Source organism: Erpetoichthys calabaricus, chromosome 8 (assembly GCF_900747795.2).
Source record: "Erpetoichthys calabaricus chromosome 8, fErpCal1.3, whole genome shotgun sequence".
NCBI lineage: Eukaryota > Metazoa > Chordata > Cladistia > Polypteriformes > Polypteridae > Erpetoichthys > Erpetoichthys calabaricus.
Window position 1 is genome coordinate 69,969,853 of NC_041401.2, and position 19,581 is coordinate 69,989,433.

The 19,581-nt window shown below is 37.9% G+C and overlaps 1 protein-coding gene across 2 annotated transcripts in view; it reads right to left on the reverse strand.

Annotated features, from left to right (window-relative positions):
- The window catches only part of LOC114655624 (aldehyde dehydrogenase family 3 member A2-like), a 76,349-nt gene that overhangs the window by 37,198 nt on the left and 19,570 nt on the right, over nt 1–19,581 (reverse strand). For both annotated transcript variants that reach the window (XM_028806749.2, XM_051931341.1), the window contains exons 3-4: nt 16,436–16,667; nt 1,326–1,411 (exon numbers count right to left, since the gene is read on the reverse strand). In XM_028806749.2, the coding sequence (XP_028662582.2) occupies nt 1,326–1,411; nt 16,436–16,667 (318 nt within the window). The remainder of the gene's footprint in view (nt 1–1,325; nt 1,412–16,435; nt 16,668–19,581) is intronic.

The window sequence follows — 19,581 nt, forward strand, 5'->3', positions numbered from 1 at the left end:
TATGTCACATTTTGTGACCGCATGCCGACCTTCCAGCACAATTGTGCTAACTCCTTTATATGATAGCCAATAATCATACAGTCTTTGCTGTATGAAGGCTTAACAGGTACAGCAAATTTAGCCACAATCTTGGCCCATTTCTCTTTTTCCCTCCTGTTGTATTATACGCAAAATGAGTTAGACAAGCTTCTCTTCTTTTTAGGTCCAAAATACTAGTCTTCCTTATTCTTTGTCACTGCATTACATACCCTGTACGTCTGGGTAAGCATTCATTGTTTGTTGGCTCTCACACAGGCCAGCCCCGTCCCTACAACTAAAGACAAAAATCAAACCTGTTTGAATTTGTTGGATTAAGTCACTGACTAATTGGAGTTGCTGATGGGCATATCCTTTTGCGCAACTAACCTTCAAGGCTGACTCTGTAAAATTATGAACATGAAGGCTATGACTGAAAATCCCTGGGAAAGTCATCTACTCTGACATGGCCTTATGGCAAGCTAGTACATCTCACTCGACACTATAAGCAATATTTTGTTTATTTTGCATAAATATGGTTCAGATTTGGTTTCACTATTGTTCCATCTCATGTATAGAAGAACAACAAAAATTCACTTTTTTTGCATTATGTAGAACTGGGTAAAATAGCCCACTGTCACATAGCTATACAGTTGTGATCTTCTTAGGGCAGCAGACATTATCTGACCCATAAAGCATTTCCTTAACACTTCTCACCACCAGTCAACAGCTTCACTAAGAGAATACAGTTAGTTATAGTATATAGTTATTGGCAGTCCACACATTTTGTCATTGCTCCATCAGTGACATGTAACTATTACCAGAGACAAATTGGAGGCCACTTCCTCAACAAAACATTAACCAAGAAAGATTTCCTTGCCAGAGTTTTTCTACGATTGGTTTACTATGATTGAAATTAAGTACCGGGTCCTACTTTCTGTGTGAATGGCATCATTCCAAAAAAAACATTGCAAACGGCAATGGGAACTTTTTTGTTGACTTTATCTACAGTGTCTATGTCCCAAGGCACCTGGTAATGGTGGAGATCACCCTGGCAACCTTATATGCACAAAAATACTGAAAAAGAAACATGTCCGGGAATTAAGCATATAATTTAATGAATAACTATCATTTCAGCAATAACTGTACTGATGGAAAGAACATCTTCCACTGATTATTTAGAATATTTCAATAAAAGCATTTGCTTTCTAAAACCTTAGAATACGCCAAAGGCAAAACAATTCTTCCTTATTTTCTACATGCTTTTTCTCATTATAACAGTACAACCTTTGATTATTGTAGGAGTTTACCTTATCAAGGTATTGTGTTAGAAACTCCTCCAGAAGCTTGGCTGTGTGTACACTGACCTCTGATGGCTTTATCACAGCCGCATTCCCTAGAAAAAACAGAATACAAAAAAGTACAATGAGTTTCGATAAACATAATTTTAAATGTCTTTATTAAAGGATTAATTGGTAATATTACATCAATGCCTAGTTGAGCCTCCTTTTGCAAATCTAACAGCCTCTAGACGCCTCCAATAGGCTTTGATGAGTGTCTGGATTCTAGATGGAGGTATTTTTGACCATTCTTCCATACAAAATCTCTCCAGTTCAGTTAAATTTGATGGCTGCCGAGCATGGACAGCCTGCTTCAAATCATCCCATTAGATTTTCGATGATATTCAATTCAGGGGACTGTGACGGCCATTCCAGAACATTGAACTTCTCCCACTGCATGAATGCCTTTGTAGATTTTGAACTATCTTTTGGGTCATTGTCTTGTTGGAATATCCAACCCCTGCGTAACTTCAACTTTGTGACTGATGCTTGAATATTATCCTGAAGAATTTGTTGATATTGGGTTGAATTTATCTGACCCTCAACTTTAACAAGGGCCCCAGTCCCTGAACTAGCCATACAGCCCCACAGCATGATGGAACCTCCACCAAACTGAACAGCACGTAGCAGGTGTTTTTCTTGGAATGCGGTGTTTTTCTTCTGCCATGCAAAGCGCTTTTTGTTATAACCAAATAACTCAATTTTTGTCTCATCAGTCCAAAGCACTTTGTTCCAAAATGAATCTGGCTTGTCTAAATGAGCATTTGCATACAACAAGTGACTCTGTTTGTGGCATAAGTGCAGAAAGGGCTTCTTTCTCATCACCCTGCCATACAGATGTTCTTTGTGCAAATTGTGCTGAATTGTAGAACGATGTACAGATGCACCATCTGCAGCAACATGTTCTTGCAAGTCTTTGGAGATGATCTGCGGGTTGTCTGTAACCATTCTCACAATCCAGCGCATATGCCGCTCCTGTATTTTTCTTGGCCTGCCAGACCTGAGTTTAACATCAACTGTGGCCTTCCATTTCCTTATTACATTCCTTACAGTTGAAACTGACAGTTTAAACCTCTGAGATAGCTTTTTGTAGCCTTCCCCTAAGCCAGGGGTCTGCAACCTTCACTATCAAAAGAGCCATTTTGCCCCCTCTTCCTCCAAAGAAAAATAGTCTGGAGCCGCAAAACATAACACGGCTTATAAACTTTTAAAAGTTTTAATCTTTTTTTAGATTTTACATGTTACAACCACGGAATACAACAAACAGAAGTGCAGTGTGCATGTGTAGGCCTACTTTGAAATAAATTTAACTGAACTCTGCAGGCCTATTTGAGTCCTTCCTATACCTGTATAAAATTAAAATAAAAACTAGCCCACTTTAATATAAATAAAACATTTAGCTGTAGCTTAGCAGCTTTAAAAAAGTAAACATAAAATTCCATTTCAGTGTGCTCTCATCCTCTTCAGGTTTCCCTCTCAGCCAGCAATCAACTGAAGCACCTGAACATACAAAAAAACCTACATCAGCTCCGGGTCTGAAATAAATGTGTTTTTTTTTTTTTTTTTTTTTTTAAATATTAGCCTATTAAATGCTATTGTTCTCACCTGTTTAATGTGACTTCTGTTTCTGAAGTTCGCTGCAGATCATCTCTAGCACTTTGAGCTACTTTTTGTATGAAAATGTGCTATATAAATAAATGTTGTTGTTCTATGTCGGGGCTATACGATGTGACTTTGACCTTCACACAGGACTGCAGGCTCATGTGTGAGGTGGGAGAGATAGTTGGACTTTATGAAGTTCATGCTTGAGAAAACTTGCTCACATAAGTATGTTGAGCTAAAGATGGACAGGACTCCAAATACATATTTTTTCATGTTCATATATGTTTCGGGAATGGCACTCCATGTATTGAAAACAAGTTTGTCGGGTTTGGGGAGGTTTTCAATATCAGTCCATTTGTGCTCTTTAGCGAGAGTAGCCTTCTGACGGGCGACTTCTTCAAGATCCGCTGTCAGGCATTTGAACTTGGACACCCATAAATCTTTATCCGCTATGCGGCCAGTTCAATTTCTAGATCGGGCTTACTTACTCCTGTGAATGCGGATGTGTTCAGCAGGGATGGGTCGATGTCCAGGGAAGGAGAGAGTGTTTTTTTTCTTTCTGAACTCACTGAATCTTTCTCTAAATGCAGCTTGCATTGCAATAATTGTACGGTGGAAATAATCACAATTTATGTGAATGTTCACTGCTTTGAACTCTCTCAGGGAGGGGAAGTGAGAGAGTGTACCTTTCTGTACATCTCTGGCAAACACTGTCATCATGCGCTCAAACACCAAAACATCCTACGCCAAAACATTTAAAGTCAGAGAATAGATGCTCTGATATTTTTATGAACGATTCTTTCATGTATTCTCCGTCTGTGAACGGCTTACCCCTCCTTACGATCTCTTGAGCTGCCACAAAACTAGCAGCTGTAGTTGATTGTGGAGAAGTGATCCACTTTTTGAAAGTATGTTTGCTCTGTTCAGCTTTCCGTTGCAGTTCCGAAATTGCTCTCTTTCGCTCATCTTCACTTGGGTATTTTTCAGTGAATGCTGAGTGCTTGTTTCGAAAATGTCTTTCAACGTTACATTTTTTGTTGTTCGATAATTTATCGCCACATATTAAGCACACCGGTAAGCCAGCGTCATTGGCGGTGAAGGCAAATGCTTCTGTCCACGCAGAATTAAACTCTCTGTTCTCTTCTGGGATTTTTCATTTTTGGGATTTATTCATGGTTAGTGCAGGGGTCGCACACTCCAGAAGCCACCTGCAGGTAAAGGCGAGGGCTATAGACGTAGATGTGACACATATTTTAGTTGACAAATTATAAATAAAAAATAAAAATAAAAATTAGATGTTAAAGTGTATAACAGTAGTAGTAGTAAATAAACATCATATATATTACATATATTATATACAAATTAAATTAAGAAATTGCCGTTATTCATTTTCATGTTTTTTTTTTTTTTGTCAAGGCCAAAAGGAGCCATTACAAGGAGGCTGAAGAGCCGCATGCGGCTCCAGAGCCGCGGGTTGCCGACCCCTGCCCTAAGCCATGATTAGAGGTGGGCGGTATGGCCAAAATTCTATATCACAGAATTTTTCTAAATTCTGCCGGTTTCACGGTATTAGACGGTATTTTTTTCCCCATGCATGAGTGGATGTTAACCACATTTTCCACTGCAATTACTGCAGTAGACTGGCTAAGAATAACCTATTAGACTGTTATGAGAATTGTACATCGTACAAAAAGACATTTTAATGTACACACAAGTATTAATCCAGGTTTGCATGGCCCCATAAAGTGATAATTTTCAAGGGGGTGGCACTAAAGAGAAGGAATCACATTGCATGACAGATGCAGTCAAAATATAGAACCTTTTACTTGAACAAATTTTGCAAAAGCTTAAACTATGATTTTGACAACATATTTTCAACCATCCAAAGAGGCATTTAGACTTACTAAAATATCCAGAGGCGTTTGTCAAAAGTTGGATTGCACTGAACACGTCTTAGAAAAGGAATAAATAGTAAATATTTTTGTAAACCAACTACACTTTCTGTTAATGTTAACAATCTCTGTCCACTGACACGTTAAAGTGACTTTTTAAACAATTTTACCATCATTAATCCATCCATGTTCTAACCCGCTGAATCCGAACACAGGGTCACGGGGATCTGCTGGAGCCAATCCCAGCCAACACAGGGCACAAGGCAGGAAACAATCCCGGGCAGGGTGCCAACCCACCGCAGTACCATCATTAAACTGCATAATATTTAAACTAATAAATAATAACAATAAAATACATAATAGTATTACTGATAGTTGCACCATTACTTCAAGGCTTCAAGCCCAGGTGCATTACACAGTATTCACCAAATTAAAATAAAATAAAACAAGTGCAACTTGGTGATGACATCTTACCAACTGTACCATCATTTAGGCAAACTGCATTAATATGGACCTTGCTTCAAGCTAAGCTATATACATAAATAATAGAACTGCAACTTGCATTTGTAATGCTGTTTGTGGTATAGCCCTATGGAAGCGCATTAGGGCCACTGTGAAGAAAAACAAATATGGACACGGAAGAAAAAAACAAACTATATGTCGAGAATAAATTCGACATGTTGACTTTATTCTCGACATTTCCACTTTAATGTTGACGCTTATATCAAGATTAAAGTCGACATTTCCACTTTATTCTCATAGTTTATTTTATAATTAAAGTAGAATGTTGTAAACTAAACTTCACCCTAAAATCAATGTTTAATTTACTAGATTTTCTCAAACCCCGTCATAAGTTAATGCAGCACATCAAATACTTTGTGTTAAGTGTTCCCCGACCCAGTCGTTAATCACTACGCTTCTTAAACTGACTTCCTCCGCACTAAGAGCAGGCGCCTGCAGCAATCACCGCACAGAATCCATTCACTTCATGATATTCCTGCTCTCTACCAAAACCCCAGTTCCTATCTTTCCTTTTTCTTTCTCCACATTACCAATCACCACACGATAAACGTCTTTGTGAAATTAAAACTTAGCCGACGGAGTGTTCAGAACTTTAAAAATATCTTCGTTATACATGTTTAATTATGCCATCCATTCAGAGTTGCGCCCATCTCTGAATGAGTCGCCAGCACATCGCAGGATGAATATGAGCAAAACATACACTAGCAAGTACAAAAACAAGTACAACTTGGCTTGCAGTATTATCCAGTAGTATAGAAACAGTATTTACACATTTGACCTTTTAAAACTAAAGCATCTCCAGGCGACGGACGTGACTCCTTTTTTTCGGCAAAAGTTCTTCTGTTCATCATGTTCAACTACTTTTAGTTCAGTTTCGGAATGCTCTCTGTCCATTTTCACCGTGCGGCATACCTACGCTACCGCCCACTATTTGGTGGTGTAGCAATGAAAAACAGCCCTAGTGCAACAAATCTGTGTTTAGCGGTGTAGCAGTGAAAAAGGTCCCCACTTGAACAGTTTCCCGCTGCGCCACGTTCCGAACGTCATTTAGGCAATTTAAACCGGTGTTGCGGTATAAGAAAAATCCATATCATAAAAAAAATAAAAAACGGTTTTCGGTATGAACCGGTATACCGCCCAGCACTAGCCATGATACTGAACAATCTTTGTGTTCAGATCTTTTGAGAGTTGCTTTGAGGATCCCATGCTGTCACTCTTCAGAGGAGAGTCAAAGGGAAGCACAACTTGCAACTGATCACCTTAAATACCTTTTCTCATGATTGGACACACCTGTCTATGAAGTTCAAGGCTTAACGAGCTAATCCAACCAATTTGGTGTTGCAAGTAATCAGTATTGAGCAGTTACATGCACTCAAATCAGCAAAATTACAAGGGGACCCAAATTTTTGCACAGCCAGTTTTTCACATTTGATTTAATTTCACACAACTAAATACTGCTTCACTAAAAATCTTTGTTCGGAAAATACTCCAGTACTCAGATGTTCCTAGGAAATGAAAGACATACCACTGTTATCTTTTTTGTTGAAAGTAAATTATTATGCAGACCGAGAGGGGTTCACAAACTTTTTCACATGACTGTACAGTGGTGTGAAAAACTATTTGCCCCCTTCCTGATTTCTTATTCTTTTGCATGTTTGTCACACAAAATGTTTCTGATCATCAAACACATTTAACCATTAGTCAAATATAACACAAGTAAACACAAAATGCAGTTTTTAAATGATGGTTTTTATTATTTAGGGAGAAAAAAAATCCAAACCTACATGGCCCTGTGTGAAAAAGTAATTGCCCCCTTGTTAAAAAATAACCTAACTGTGGTGTATCACACCTGACTTCAATTTCCATAGCCACCCCCAGGCCTGATTACTGCCACACCTGTTTCAATCAAGAAATCACTTAAATGGGAGCTGCCTGACACAGAGAAGTAGACCAAAAGCACCTCAAAAGCTAGACATCATGCCAAGATCCAAAGAAATTCAGGAACAAATGAGAACAGAAGTAATTGAGATCTATCAGTCTGGTAAAGGTTATAAAGCCATTTCTAAAGCTTTGGGACTCCAGCGAACCACAGTGAGAGCCATTATCCACAAATGGCAAAAACATGGAACAGTGGTGAACCTTCCCAGGAGTGGCCGGCCGACCAAAATTACCCCAAGAGCGCAGAGACGACTCATCCGAGAGGTCACAAAAGACCCCAGGACAACGTCTAAAGAACTGCAGGCCTCACTTGCCTCAATTAAGGTCAGTGTTCACGACTCCACCATAAGAAAGAGACTGGGCAAAAACGGCCTGCATGGCAGATTTCCAAGACGCAAACCACTGTTAAGCAAAAAGAACATTAGGCCTCGTCTCAATTTTGCTAAGAAACATCTCAATGATTGCCAAGACTTTTGGGAAAATACCTTGTGGACTGATGAGACAAAAGTTGAACTTTTTGGAAGGCAAATGTCCCGTTACATCTGGCGTAAAAGGAACACAGCATTTCAGAAAAAGAACATCATACCAACAATAAAATATGGTGGTGGTAGTGTGATGGTCTGGGGTTGTTTTGCTGCTTCAGGACCTGGAAGGCTTGCTGTGATAGATGGAACCATGAATTCTACTGTCTACCAAAAAATCCTGAAGGAGAATGTCCGGCCATCTGTTCGTCAACTCAAGCTGAAGCGATCTTGGGTGCTGCAACAGGACAATGACCCAAAACACACCAGCAAATCCACCTCTGAATGGCTGAAGAAAAACAAAATGAAGACTTTGGAGTGGCCTAGTCAAAGTCCTGACCTGAATCCAATTGAGATGCTATGGCATGACCTTAAAAAGGCGGTTCATGCTAGAAAACCCTCAAATAAAGCTGAATTACAACAATTTTGCAAAGATGAGTGGGCCAAAATTCCTCCAGAGCGCTGTAAAAGACTCATTGCAAGTTATCGCAAACGCTTGATTGCAGTTATTGCTGCTAAGGGTGGCCCAACCAGTTATTAGGTTCAGGGGGCAATTACTTTTTCACACAGGGCCATGTAGGTTTGGATTTTTTTTTCTCCCTAAATAATAAAAACCACCATTTACAAACTGCATTTTGTGTTTACTTGTGTTATATTTGACTAATGGTTAAATGTGTTTGATGATCAGAAACATTTTGTGTGACAAACATGCAAAAGAATAAGAAATCAGGAAGGGGGCAAATAGTTTTTCACACCACTGTATATGACACGTATACAGTAGATTCCATTGTTATTCATGAAAGATTTCATCAAATTTGTTTATTCTCTTAATTCAGAATCAGATGTATAGTTATAAAAACTAAGTCAACATAGTTTAATTGTTTAGTTGACTAAGTCTTCAACTTTCTTCAACACAAAATCAAGTCAAAAAGATATTTAAATTTTAAACTATTTTCCTCCTCTTCCTACAAAATTTGTGGTTGATTAGTACGTTCTCAATATAACTGAAAGAGTTAATAACTGCAGATGAAATAGAATTATCATAACCCCTTCAGATAGAATATCACAACAAAAGGCCTGACATTTGTTATGAATAAATAAAAACAAAACTAAAGACACTCTATGATTTTATTTAACTTCAAAACAATGTATAACATAGCATCTACTAAATTATAAGGAAAAAAAATCGGCAACCACCTTATGTGCAAAAAGACTCCACACTGCACAGTAGCTACAATGAAGCAATTGCGGGTGGAGGGGGGATGGAGGTTGGGAAAGGACTGGCTGTTTACACAATCAGTGCACAAGGCTAAATGCCCTATCACCCATTTTTTTTAACTTGGAAAGATTGCTATTTGGACCTATGAAGAAAAAAAATCATCTGTTGCACAACAGGCAGAGGTTAAATTCATTGCTAAATAGGCTGCTGAATATTACATGTGACCCCTTACTTTGAAGATAGCTACTTTGCTTTTCTCTCTTTTCATGTGATGTTGCAAACATAAAACCAAACACAGCTATACCCTGCATCAGAATAATTCACTACTGTCATTTTAAAGAAATTCAAATGTATCGTAATTAAAAGTTGCAAGAATTTGTTACTGGGTTATAACATATTTGTGATAGTAAGATGAAAAAAAAAGTATTTAACTGAGCCACAAAGTTGTCTCAAATCAATTTCAATATGCTGTGACCTTTGTCAGATTATAACATTACAATTCTGAAACTATAAGGTTCCTAACTAAATACTGTGCTTGGTCACTTACATCATTCAAGTGACCACTTTAATTAAAACCCTAAATATCAAGAACTGTATTAGTGCTGAAACACAAATTTAGAAACCAAATCATCAAAAATTAAAGAAAAATTATATTTGAGTAATTTTAGATTTTCTTCCCATTAGAACCTGGGGACAGAGGGCTTCAACTGAATCTTCCTTTTTAGGATTTTTAATATATACTCTAGTCTTAAAGCAGAAATTTGGAAAACAAGGGAGTAGTAGCATTTGTTCAGTAGCTGACATCAAAGTTCCAAAATTCATAGGCTAAACAAAACTGGAGTTATTGTTACTCCAAAACCAGCACATCAAAATAGACCACTTAAAAGATTGTCTGCAGTTTTCAAATGATGTTACAACTAACATTTAAGTAAAGAGCAATTGGGTCAGTTTGTTCGAGATCACCCAAAATCTGTCAAAAACCGTCTCCTCACATTTTTTTATTAAAATTGTCATTAATCTCACTCTAGCTCTCCCTCCCTGTTAAGGTCTGTCATCATTTTTTGGGATTCTAATTTGCACCATTTTTTTTTTTTTGGCCTAGATGCAATGAAGATTGCCAGACAGACAGTCACCAAGATCTCTTACACAAAATATACTTCAGCAAAAAATAATTCTCTGTTTAATACAAAGCAGTACTGACAATATGCAAAAGTATGAATGTTCTGGCCGCTGCTAACAAAGCCTTTTTTTTTTTTGTAAAATAAACGAATCCTTCTAAAATCACTGAGTCCGTACAGCTGAAAGTAGATACTGCAAAAAGACTAACTGTACAATGAAAATGCTTGATAACATAATTTACTAACGAGTACTGATTCAACAGAAGCACAAATTAACACTAAATTCACAGTTCTTTTTTATTATTTTTAAAATTGATGTTACAATTCTAAGCTACCCTTCTTATGCATAGCCTACTAGCAGGCATCAAGAACAGAAACCTGCCTATCCAAAATTAGGAGTACACAACATAATTAGGAGATATAAACTTTAAAATGAGGGTATGTAAAAGATCCAGACTCAGGTGGGATGACCCTTCCCCATTTATCTCCTATATCATGTGTAGTTCTGGTTAATTAATATTATTATGGAAATGGTCAATAAGAACATTATATCAAATGATGATCATCATAATTCATTATCATTATTCTTCTGCTCTTCCTGGACAAGGTGGGCAGCAGCAAAATGCATCAAAGCTGAACTATCCTAGAGAAAAAACTACAGACACTCCCAGGCCAGTCAAGAGATATTATCCTTCTACAGTGTCCTAGGTGATGAAAATGAAGTATGGGAATGATGACAATAACCGACTTAACTGAGACTGTCTAGCTAAAGTGTAACAAGTCCAAAATATGTGAATATAATATTGATCCTCCCCAACAAACTCCAACACTGCTTTAGTTTGGTCCATTATATTCATATATTTTTTGGAAATATAACTTATTTTTGTCTATTAAGATTACAAATGCCAAACTCCTACACATGTCTGCTTTTGAAGCTTCACATTATGGACTAAAAGGCTCCTAAAACCTTTAAGCTGCATAAACATTAAGCACTTGTGGTCTGGCAACAATGACTCACTTTCAGCCTTTTCTGCTGTGGGTATACCATAATGGACTTAGAAAAAAAATCTGTAAAGTCCCCATTAGGTTTGAACTGAGAAAGTTGATGCAACTGCATGATCTCAAATTAGTAAATATCAGAGTTTGGCACCTTAAAATTCAACATGTAGATACCTTTGCAACAATAAGTGCCAACATGTAATATCTTTGTGATTAAAGATAATAATAACATAAGGTTCTACATCACAATATTATGTGAGAAAATGTGCCCTGTCAGACTGAGCTCTCCTTTTGGGCTGCCTTGTGTTTTATGCTTTCAAAACACTTCTAGCTCAACATGACCCAGTCCTGGAATATAGCCATTGCATATCTTTAATGCAATTTACAAATTTATTTTAAGGCATTAAAAGAAAATGCATTTAATGTATTTTCATCATGTTGTCTTGCATTGAAAATATTTCTGACAACTTTTCTTTATACAATACCATAAAAACAGTATTTGTTCCTTGTCTGATATACAGCATTACTGCCCATTCTTAAAAGTGAATTACATAATATCTTCATCCAAATGCTAAAAGTGAGGATCTGAAGGTCTGGAAGGGTCTGAAAAAAAGCTCCTCATTATGGGCAATCTATCTGCTTACCAGTGCCTGGCAACACTGAAAGGGCCATTGACTTTAATCAATTTCTCAACATGTCTCATAAAGGCCTTCCTGTGCACCCCCCTCAAGCTCACCCGTGTAAACCTTTGCACATTCTACAATATCACAGTTATTCCTTTACTATGAACATCAAACTACTCTGTTTACACTGCCTTCACAACCAATTCACTGCTACAAGTTGTTGTTCCTTCCCCACTCCCACGTCTCACTGCCACCTTGCCTCTCTGGTGATGAGAATGGAGGAGTCTCAGTCTGCACAAAGCTACAAGAAACAATGGCACTAGCCCATGGGTAACAAAGGTGTGTGCAGAGCCAATTATGTGAGGTTATCCACCATATTTTCAATTTAAGATTGAGTCTAGAAAGGGTCCAAGTGGTGGATATCATGCATCAAGAAGATCCTAGAGAAGCTAGTCCTGATCCACCTCAAAATTCTGATAGGGAAAGCACTGGACCCCTTGCAATTTATAAAATAAGATCACAATGGAGTAGAAAATGCCATTGCCTACTTGCTGAAAAGGATTATCAACTCTGCTAATCACAACACACTGCAAGTTTAGATCAGCAAACTCGATAAAACAATAAAGCAGGCATGATTTGTCTTATGAAGTTTGGAAAAGAAAAGGACACATAATAAACCATTGGGCATCACGGACAATGACAACACATCCCCAAGCCATTCATGCTAAACTGAGAAGCATTTTCACAAGTAAACTAATTCAGATATGCTGCTGCATAGTGTGCTAATAAAGCCATCTCTGCTAGCAGACATTACACTCCATAATGAGCCCACATTCTCCCAGTATGGCAATCTTTTATTTTCTTAAGGATATTGAGAGTTCCTGCTTGCAATTCATTTTGAAATTTAAGGTATATCTGGTCAATGGCCATAGCTGCCATGGTGGACTACTTGCAGTCTGAAATGCAGAATTAGCTCTCCTAACGGGGTTTGCCTCATTCAAGAAATTATAAAACTTACTCTTTCATAACTCTTGACAAAGACTGGTTATTGTATTATGAACTGTTGCAGCATCATTTAGCTTTTTTCTGTTGTTTCCCCAAGTCTATTTTTGTACTGTTTTACAGATATTGCAAAGCAAAATCATAGTTTTTCAAGGGCAATGTCATCTTCAATAAAAATGATGCTTGCAGCCTCTCAGGAGGCCTGACACATTAGCTAGTGAAGGGTGTCTAAACCTTAACAGTTGGTATATACACAAGCCATTAAAGACTAGCCCTCAAGCAACTACAAAAAACTAATTTGAGGAAAGGTTCTGACTTTGATTTACAGCTTTGATCAGCATTCTGGATTTGCTAAAACGACATTATGATCCTCCATGTTCCCTAGCAAGGACTCTGACAGTCCTTTTGTTAAACCATGAAAAGAAACTGGTTATGCATCTATTCCTGTATCCTAATTAAATCTAAATTAGACAGATAGATAGATAGATAGCATATTGATAAAAAACAATATTAAATTAAAAAAAAATTAAAAATGCAGGTATAACAGACAGTAACTTTGTATAATGTTAATGTTTACTCCCCCAGGTGGATTTGAAGAGTCGCATAATGTGTGGGAGAGGAACGATCTCCTCAGTCTGTCAGTGCAGCAGGACAGTGACATCAGTCTGTCAGCTGTCACTGAAGCTGCTCCTCTGTCTGGAGATGATACTGTTTAGTGGATGCAGTGGATTCTCCATCATTGACAGGAGCCTGCTCAGCGCTCGTTGCTCTGCCACGGATGTCAAACTGTCCAGCTCCGTGCCTACGATAGAGCCTGCCTTCCTCACCAGTTTGTCCAGGCGTGTGGTGTCCCTCTTCTTTATGCTGCCTCCCCAGCACACCACCGCGTAGAAGAGGGCGCTCGCCACAATCATCTGATAGAACATCCGCAGCATCTTATTACAGATGTTGAAGGACGCCAGCCTTCTAAGGAAGTATAGTCCGCTCTCTCCTTTCTTGCACAGAGCATCAGCATTGCCAGTCCAGTCCAATTTATCATCCAGCTGCACTCCCAGGTATTTATAGGTCTGTATCCTCTGCACACAGTCACCTCTGATGATCACGGGGTCCATGAGGGGCCTGGGCCTCCTAAAATCCACCATCAGCTCCTTGGTTTTGCTGGTGTTCGGTTGTAGGTGGTTTGAGTCGCACCATTTAACAAAGTCCTTGATTAGATTCCTATTCCTCCTGCCCACTCCTGATGCAGCCCACAATAGCAGTGTCGCCAGTGAACTTTTGCACGTGGCAGGACTCCAAGTTGTATTGGAAGTCCAATGTATATAGGCTGAACAGGAACGGAGAAAGTAGTCCTCTGCGGCGCTCCTGTGCTTAATTGCAAAATACACAACTACTCTTTGATAGACCCAGCAAAAGTTTGACATAATTCGGAAGGCTTGGCGGAAAACAGGTCTTACTATTAATCAATGCATTGAAACAACTGCTTACACCTACAGTATAACTGGGTCTTGTTTACTACAGAGGTAATAACATTTTCAGGTCTTAAGATTGTATTTTTTAACCCTTAGATGCAAACCAAGACAAAACCTATGATTTCGGTTTCATTTGTTTCTCTTAAGCTACATTCTATATTCTATTACAACCTACAAAACAATAGACTATATTCACTGTGGGGCAAAAATGAAATAATGTACAAACATATGTCAAGTTAATTTTACTACACATTTTACATCATTACAGGCAAGTTTGATTTACTGTTTGTTTAGCAAAGGACATCTTACATTATTTCAATTAACGTTTTATTTATAGCAATTAATGAGGCAGAAGAGGCATATTATATGTTAAATTTGAAGCTTGCCCCTTATGACATAAGAGCTAACTCAGCAGTTTCTAGGTCAACACTATCAACTGTTTTTATATCAATTGCATGCATTTTAAAACTTTGCTTCATTTCCCATAGGCTCTCAATACACCCTTTTGCTTTCTGCAGTTGTTAAAACCTTTATAAATAAAACGTCAACACAAGTTTTCCTAAAAATGTCAAAGGTAAAAAAAATTGCCTGTTGTAAACATATCAAAAAAAAGTTGAAACAAATCTGTGCAACTTTGTAACAGACAGATGGGTGCTGTTTTAATATTTCGAACTTAGAAATATGCCAAGTGGGTTAAAGTATTTAAAAAGGACGAGTTTATAAACTTAACACAAGTAGCAAAATAAACAGAGGAGTACAAATAAGCCTTCTGGGTCTGACAATACAGGTATCAAAATCCTGTCTACTTGGTGGGCTGGTACCCCATTTACTCATTGCAAAGTACCACAGGAAAATTTCCTTCTTCTCATATTATATCTCTCATCTCTCTACACTTAAAGACCTTCTGGCAGTGATGCTAGATTTGACAGGCACTTTACCGCCCAATTACAGTCACAATCTCGACCAACCTTATAAAATCTATCCCATCATTGATTACTACATTTAGCAAATTGCTCCCTAAATACCCTCCAAGCTGCAAACATGCATGAATGTCACTCTGCTGACTGGCGAATTGGTGCCCAATTTGAATAAGTAGGTGGGGCTATGTAATTAAATTTCAACAGTAGGTTTCCCAAATTGCCGAGGTCTTCGAAAACATATAAACCAATACCCTATTTGGCTATATTGTATCTATTGCACTTTCTTTTCTTTTCATCAAGGTGAAATAACATAAAAATTTAGTGTGAGGGCTGTGTCAGCATATATCTTCTTAAGGAAAGAAAGTCCAAGGTTATTTCCAAGCTGAAGCAGAAATAAAGTTAGAGACTAAACGTTTCAGCTATACAGGCTTCATCGTGTGATTTATGGAATGTTTTGTCTCTTACTTTCTTCGGCGACTAAATAACCTTTAAACTTGTTTTCCTAAGAGAAATGTGACACTGCTAAACCAATGTAACTCAGTTGCAAATGTCATGGTGAAACACAACACATTTTGTTCACAATGGTACCATCTTTTTAAAAAAAATATGCTACTACAGTTTAATGTTTCATCATACATACGTTATGAAAATAAAGGATTACTTACTATCTACACGACCTTACAAGAATGGAGTTGTGTGCCATTTCACTGACATTAGGTAGGAAAGAAAATGTTGATTGTATAGACTAAAAGGGGCATGGAAATACAAAGAAATATTTTAGTCTTTAAAAAAAAATTGGGCACAATTTTAAGAAAAATCGACCAAAATGAAGAGCCACACCCAAGATAGTTTCTCACACAAAATGGATTTAAGAATAGCCCAGCTGTGCATTAAACTGTCCAATATGGCAATTATGGCAGAGAGGCGGTTTTAAAACTGATCCAGTGATTACACCCAGAATTGTCTCCTCATCTCTTTTCTGTCACCTAAGTGATGGTGTTGCCAGCTTTGGTTGTTTCTTATTCTTATGTTGGAACTCCTGCCTAATACCATTCTAGGGCATCCAACACATCTACAGGACACATCTGCCCCTGGCACCCTCTCCAAACACAAAAATCCGTTTCTATTGTGTTATCATGTCACCCATAACAAACTTTCAATATGGGCAAGTTAACTAACAGTGACATACCATCAGGATATGAAACTGTTGTGTAATGATAAAACCCCATCCACTAAAGCTGAAGTCCCAACATACCTGAAGCAATAGCCCCAATAAGAGGCTGAACGACAAGAGCGACAGGGTAATTCCAAGCACCAATTATCAAGATGACACCCAAAGGTTCTGGCTGAATGTAAACTTCATCTGATATCGTTAAGAGGGTCTTCTCAGCAGGACGGGGAGCGGCCCATTGCTCAAGATTCTCCAAGGCAAGCTGGATCTCTCCTTCAAGGCCAAGTAGTTCATAAAGTGTTGTGTCATATTGGTTCTAAAATGAACAATTTTGTTAATTATGCATGCTTTATCAATAGCTAATGAATTCTTATACTAAGGTTTAAAAAAAATACACCATAAAAATTATAATCTCTCTGTACCATTCAGTACACCAGATAAAGCAATTAAGAATCTTTGCAGTTAGTTAAATGTTGATTTCAGCAGATAGCTTGGTTCTTCTGATAAGAGACATTATGACTCTTCTGTCCATAAAAAAAGCATACATGACACTAAACAACTAAAATAACCTTTGTACCTTTGAAATGATATATATTTTCTGATGTTGCACTTGGTCCTAACTGAATAATATGAACTATATACAGATAAACAGGTAACTGACAAATAAAACACTCACATAAATTGTCCTGACATGGTGTTGATCCTCAAAACACCACCTCAACCATATTAGTGTGTCTTAGCATATACTAAACATGTGCCCGTGATAAATATGATACTTTTATAATTGTGCTGGAAAATACTGTGGGAGTCACTGCTGCACAATCTCTTATGACTGATCAGTTGGGTCAAGGTCTGGTTACTATGACAGTTGTAGTACATGACGTAATGATCTTCAAACCAGTCATTGACTACTTATAGCATATGGATGAGAGCACGGACATCCTGGTAAAAATTCTAGAACAGAAATGGAAATGGTTCACTGGATGGAGACGCCTGCTCAGAATTTCATTGTAAGTAAACCAGCAAGCCCTATGTCATGCCCAAAAATGCACTACACAGCATTACAATCACCAGCAACTTTCAATGTGGGAAACAAGCATTCTGCGCTATACACTTCCTCTAATTGTGTTTGCCACATAAGCATTTTTCTCTCTTTTTTTTTTTTTTTTTTTAAACAAAGTGTAGTTGAATAATAATTGATTTTTATGGTTAATGAACAGGTTATGCTCACAAATCCCCCAAGATAATCATTCTCACTGTTCCTGTGTTAAAGGAACATTCACGGTCAAATGACACACATTGTCTTATATGTTTTGTAACACTAGAATTACCAAAGCCTATGAAAAAAACTTAAACCCCTATGCACCTCCTTGTCAGTGTCTTTTGTCTTGTAAATGTGCCGATCAAGACAAGCAGCCTACTATTCTATCCTCCCACCGCCACAGAACAGACACATAGTTCTCCCAGTTCCAGCCTTGATTATCTGGGAGTCAGGTACCTAGAGTTGTATAGGGAAATAATAGATCGTTATTTGGAATACATATATTTCATGTGTGTTCCATTTCTACAATAATCTGTGTAAACACATCATTAAAACAGATACGTTTTTCATATTTTAGTAATAAATGACAAAATGTAGACAAACTATATAATGTATGATGCCTGAAGTACAAAGATCAAATAAACACTTTCACTAATGGTTCAAGGATGATACAACAGTTTCCGTGGCACAGCGGTAAGAATTGCTGACTTGTAATCAAGAGTCCCCCGGTTTGATCCAGACTGCCTCGTGTATTTAACGTTTTGAGTAGTGAGCTGCTCTTATTGTTAATATTATACAATAAACACATTTGATTTGCGTCTGTAACAGCCGGTGTAAATTTATAGTACTTGTAAAAGTTAGCAGTTTTTGTTTTTCACTTTTATTCTCTCTTTTCTTGGTGCTGTGATGACATCATGTACCAGAAGGCGTCAGCTTATTCAGTGTGAGCAGGAACACGCAGATGAGCAGGTGCTTGTGCTATAACAAGCTTGACCTGGCGGCGATCAACGCACATATACTGTGCAAGGCATGTATGGGGTCCACTGAGAAAAGAAGAGTGTTCATGGCTCACTTTGCTGAGGAACTTTGTTGTCACTTCTTACAAGAAAAGCCAATGGAAAAAGAAAAGGAGGATGCAACATCGACAAGCTTCTGTTCCAAGACGGCTGCTTCCCCCAGGAAAGCAAACTGAGTGAGTGTCAGGCGCCCCTTCAAAGTAATAGGAACCACAGCATAGAGAGAAATGTGTACATTACAACAGGTACACATGTCGTAAATGTATGAAGTACGGTCCTTGGGTGTGTGGGAACTGTTAACATTTGAATTTGATGATTGCATATAGCGCGGAACTGACATCTCTGTACTATTCTTTCCTCTGCATGTCCTGGAGTACAAAAGAAACACCACCATGCACCAAAATGTGGTGACTGGGCAAGATCGGGGGGAAAAAAAAACACGCGGTCACTGATTACAATCGCAGGGTGGTATGCGAATGAATATGACTAATATGAATAATGTTGCATCCGTGACACAATGTTTTCAGAAATGTACAATACACGTCATAAAAAGAATAATTCCAAATATCATATATACCTATGTCTCCATTTTTTCTGTCAGTGCGACTTTGACATCATGGACCATAAGGTGCATACTAATTCAGCGTAAGCAGGAACACTCAATAAAACTGAATAAAAAAAAAAAAATCAAGTGACAATGAGAAAGGAAGAAGGCAGATTCACCAGCATTTGTGTGTCAGCTTTTATCCATCCAGATCAGAGAATTTCCAATTCCATTGTTTCAAAACACCACTCACATCTACAGTTATTCCCAGTTTCAAATAAAAACTAACAGCGTCAGATCCCTGGGGGGCGAGGCCATAGTATGTATCATGATTGTGACTAAGAGAATAAAAGTGAAAAAAAAAAAAAAAACGCTGACTTTTACAAGTACTATAAATTTACACTGGCTGTTACAGATGCAAACCAAATGTATGTGTTTATTGTATAATATTAACAATAAGAGCAGCTTACTACTCAAAACGGTAAATATAAGAGGCAGTCAGGATTGTAACCAGGGGACTCTTGATTACAAGTCAGCAATTCTTACCGTTGCACCATGGAAACTGTTGTATCATCCTTGAACCTTTTGTGAAAGTGTTCATTTGATCTTTGGACTTCAGGCTTCACAC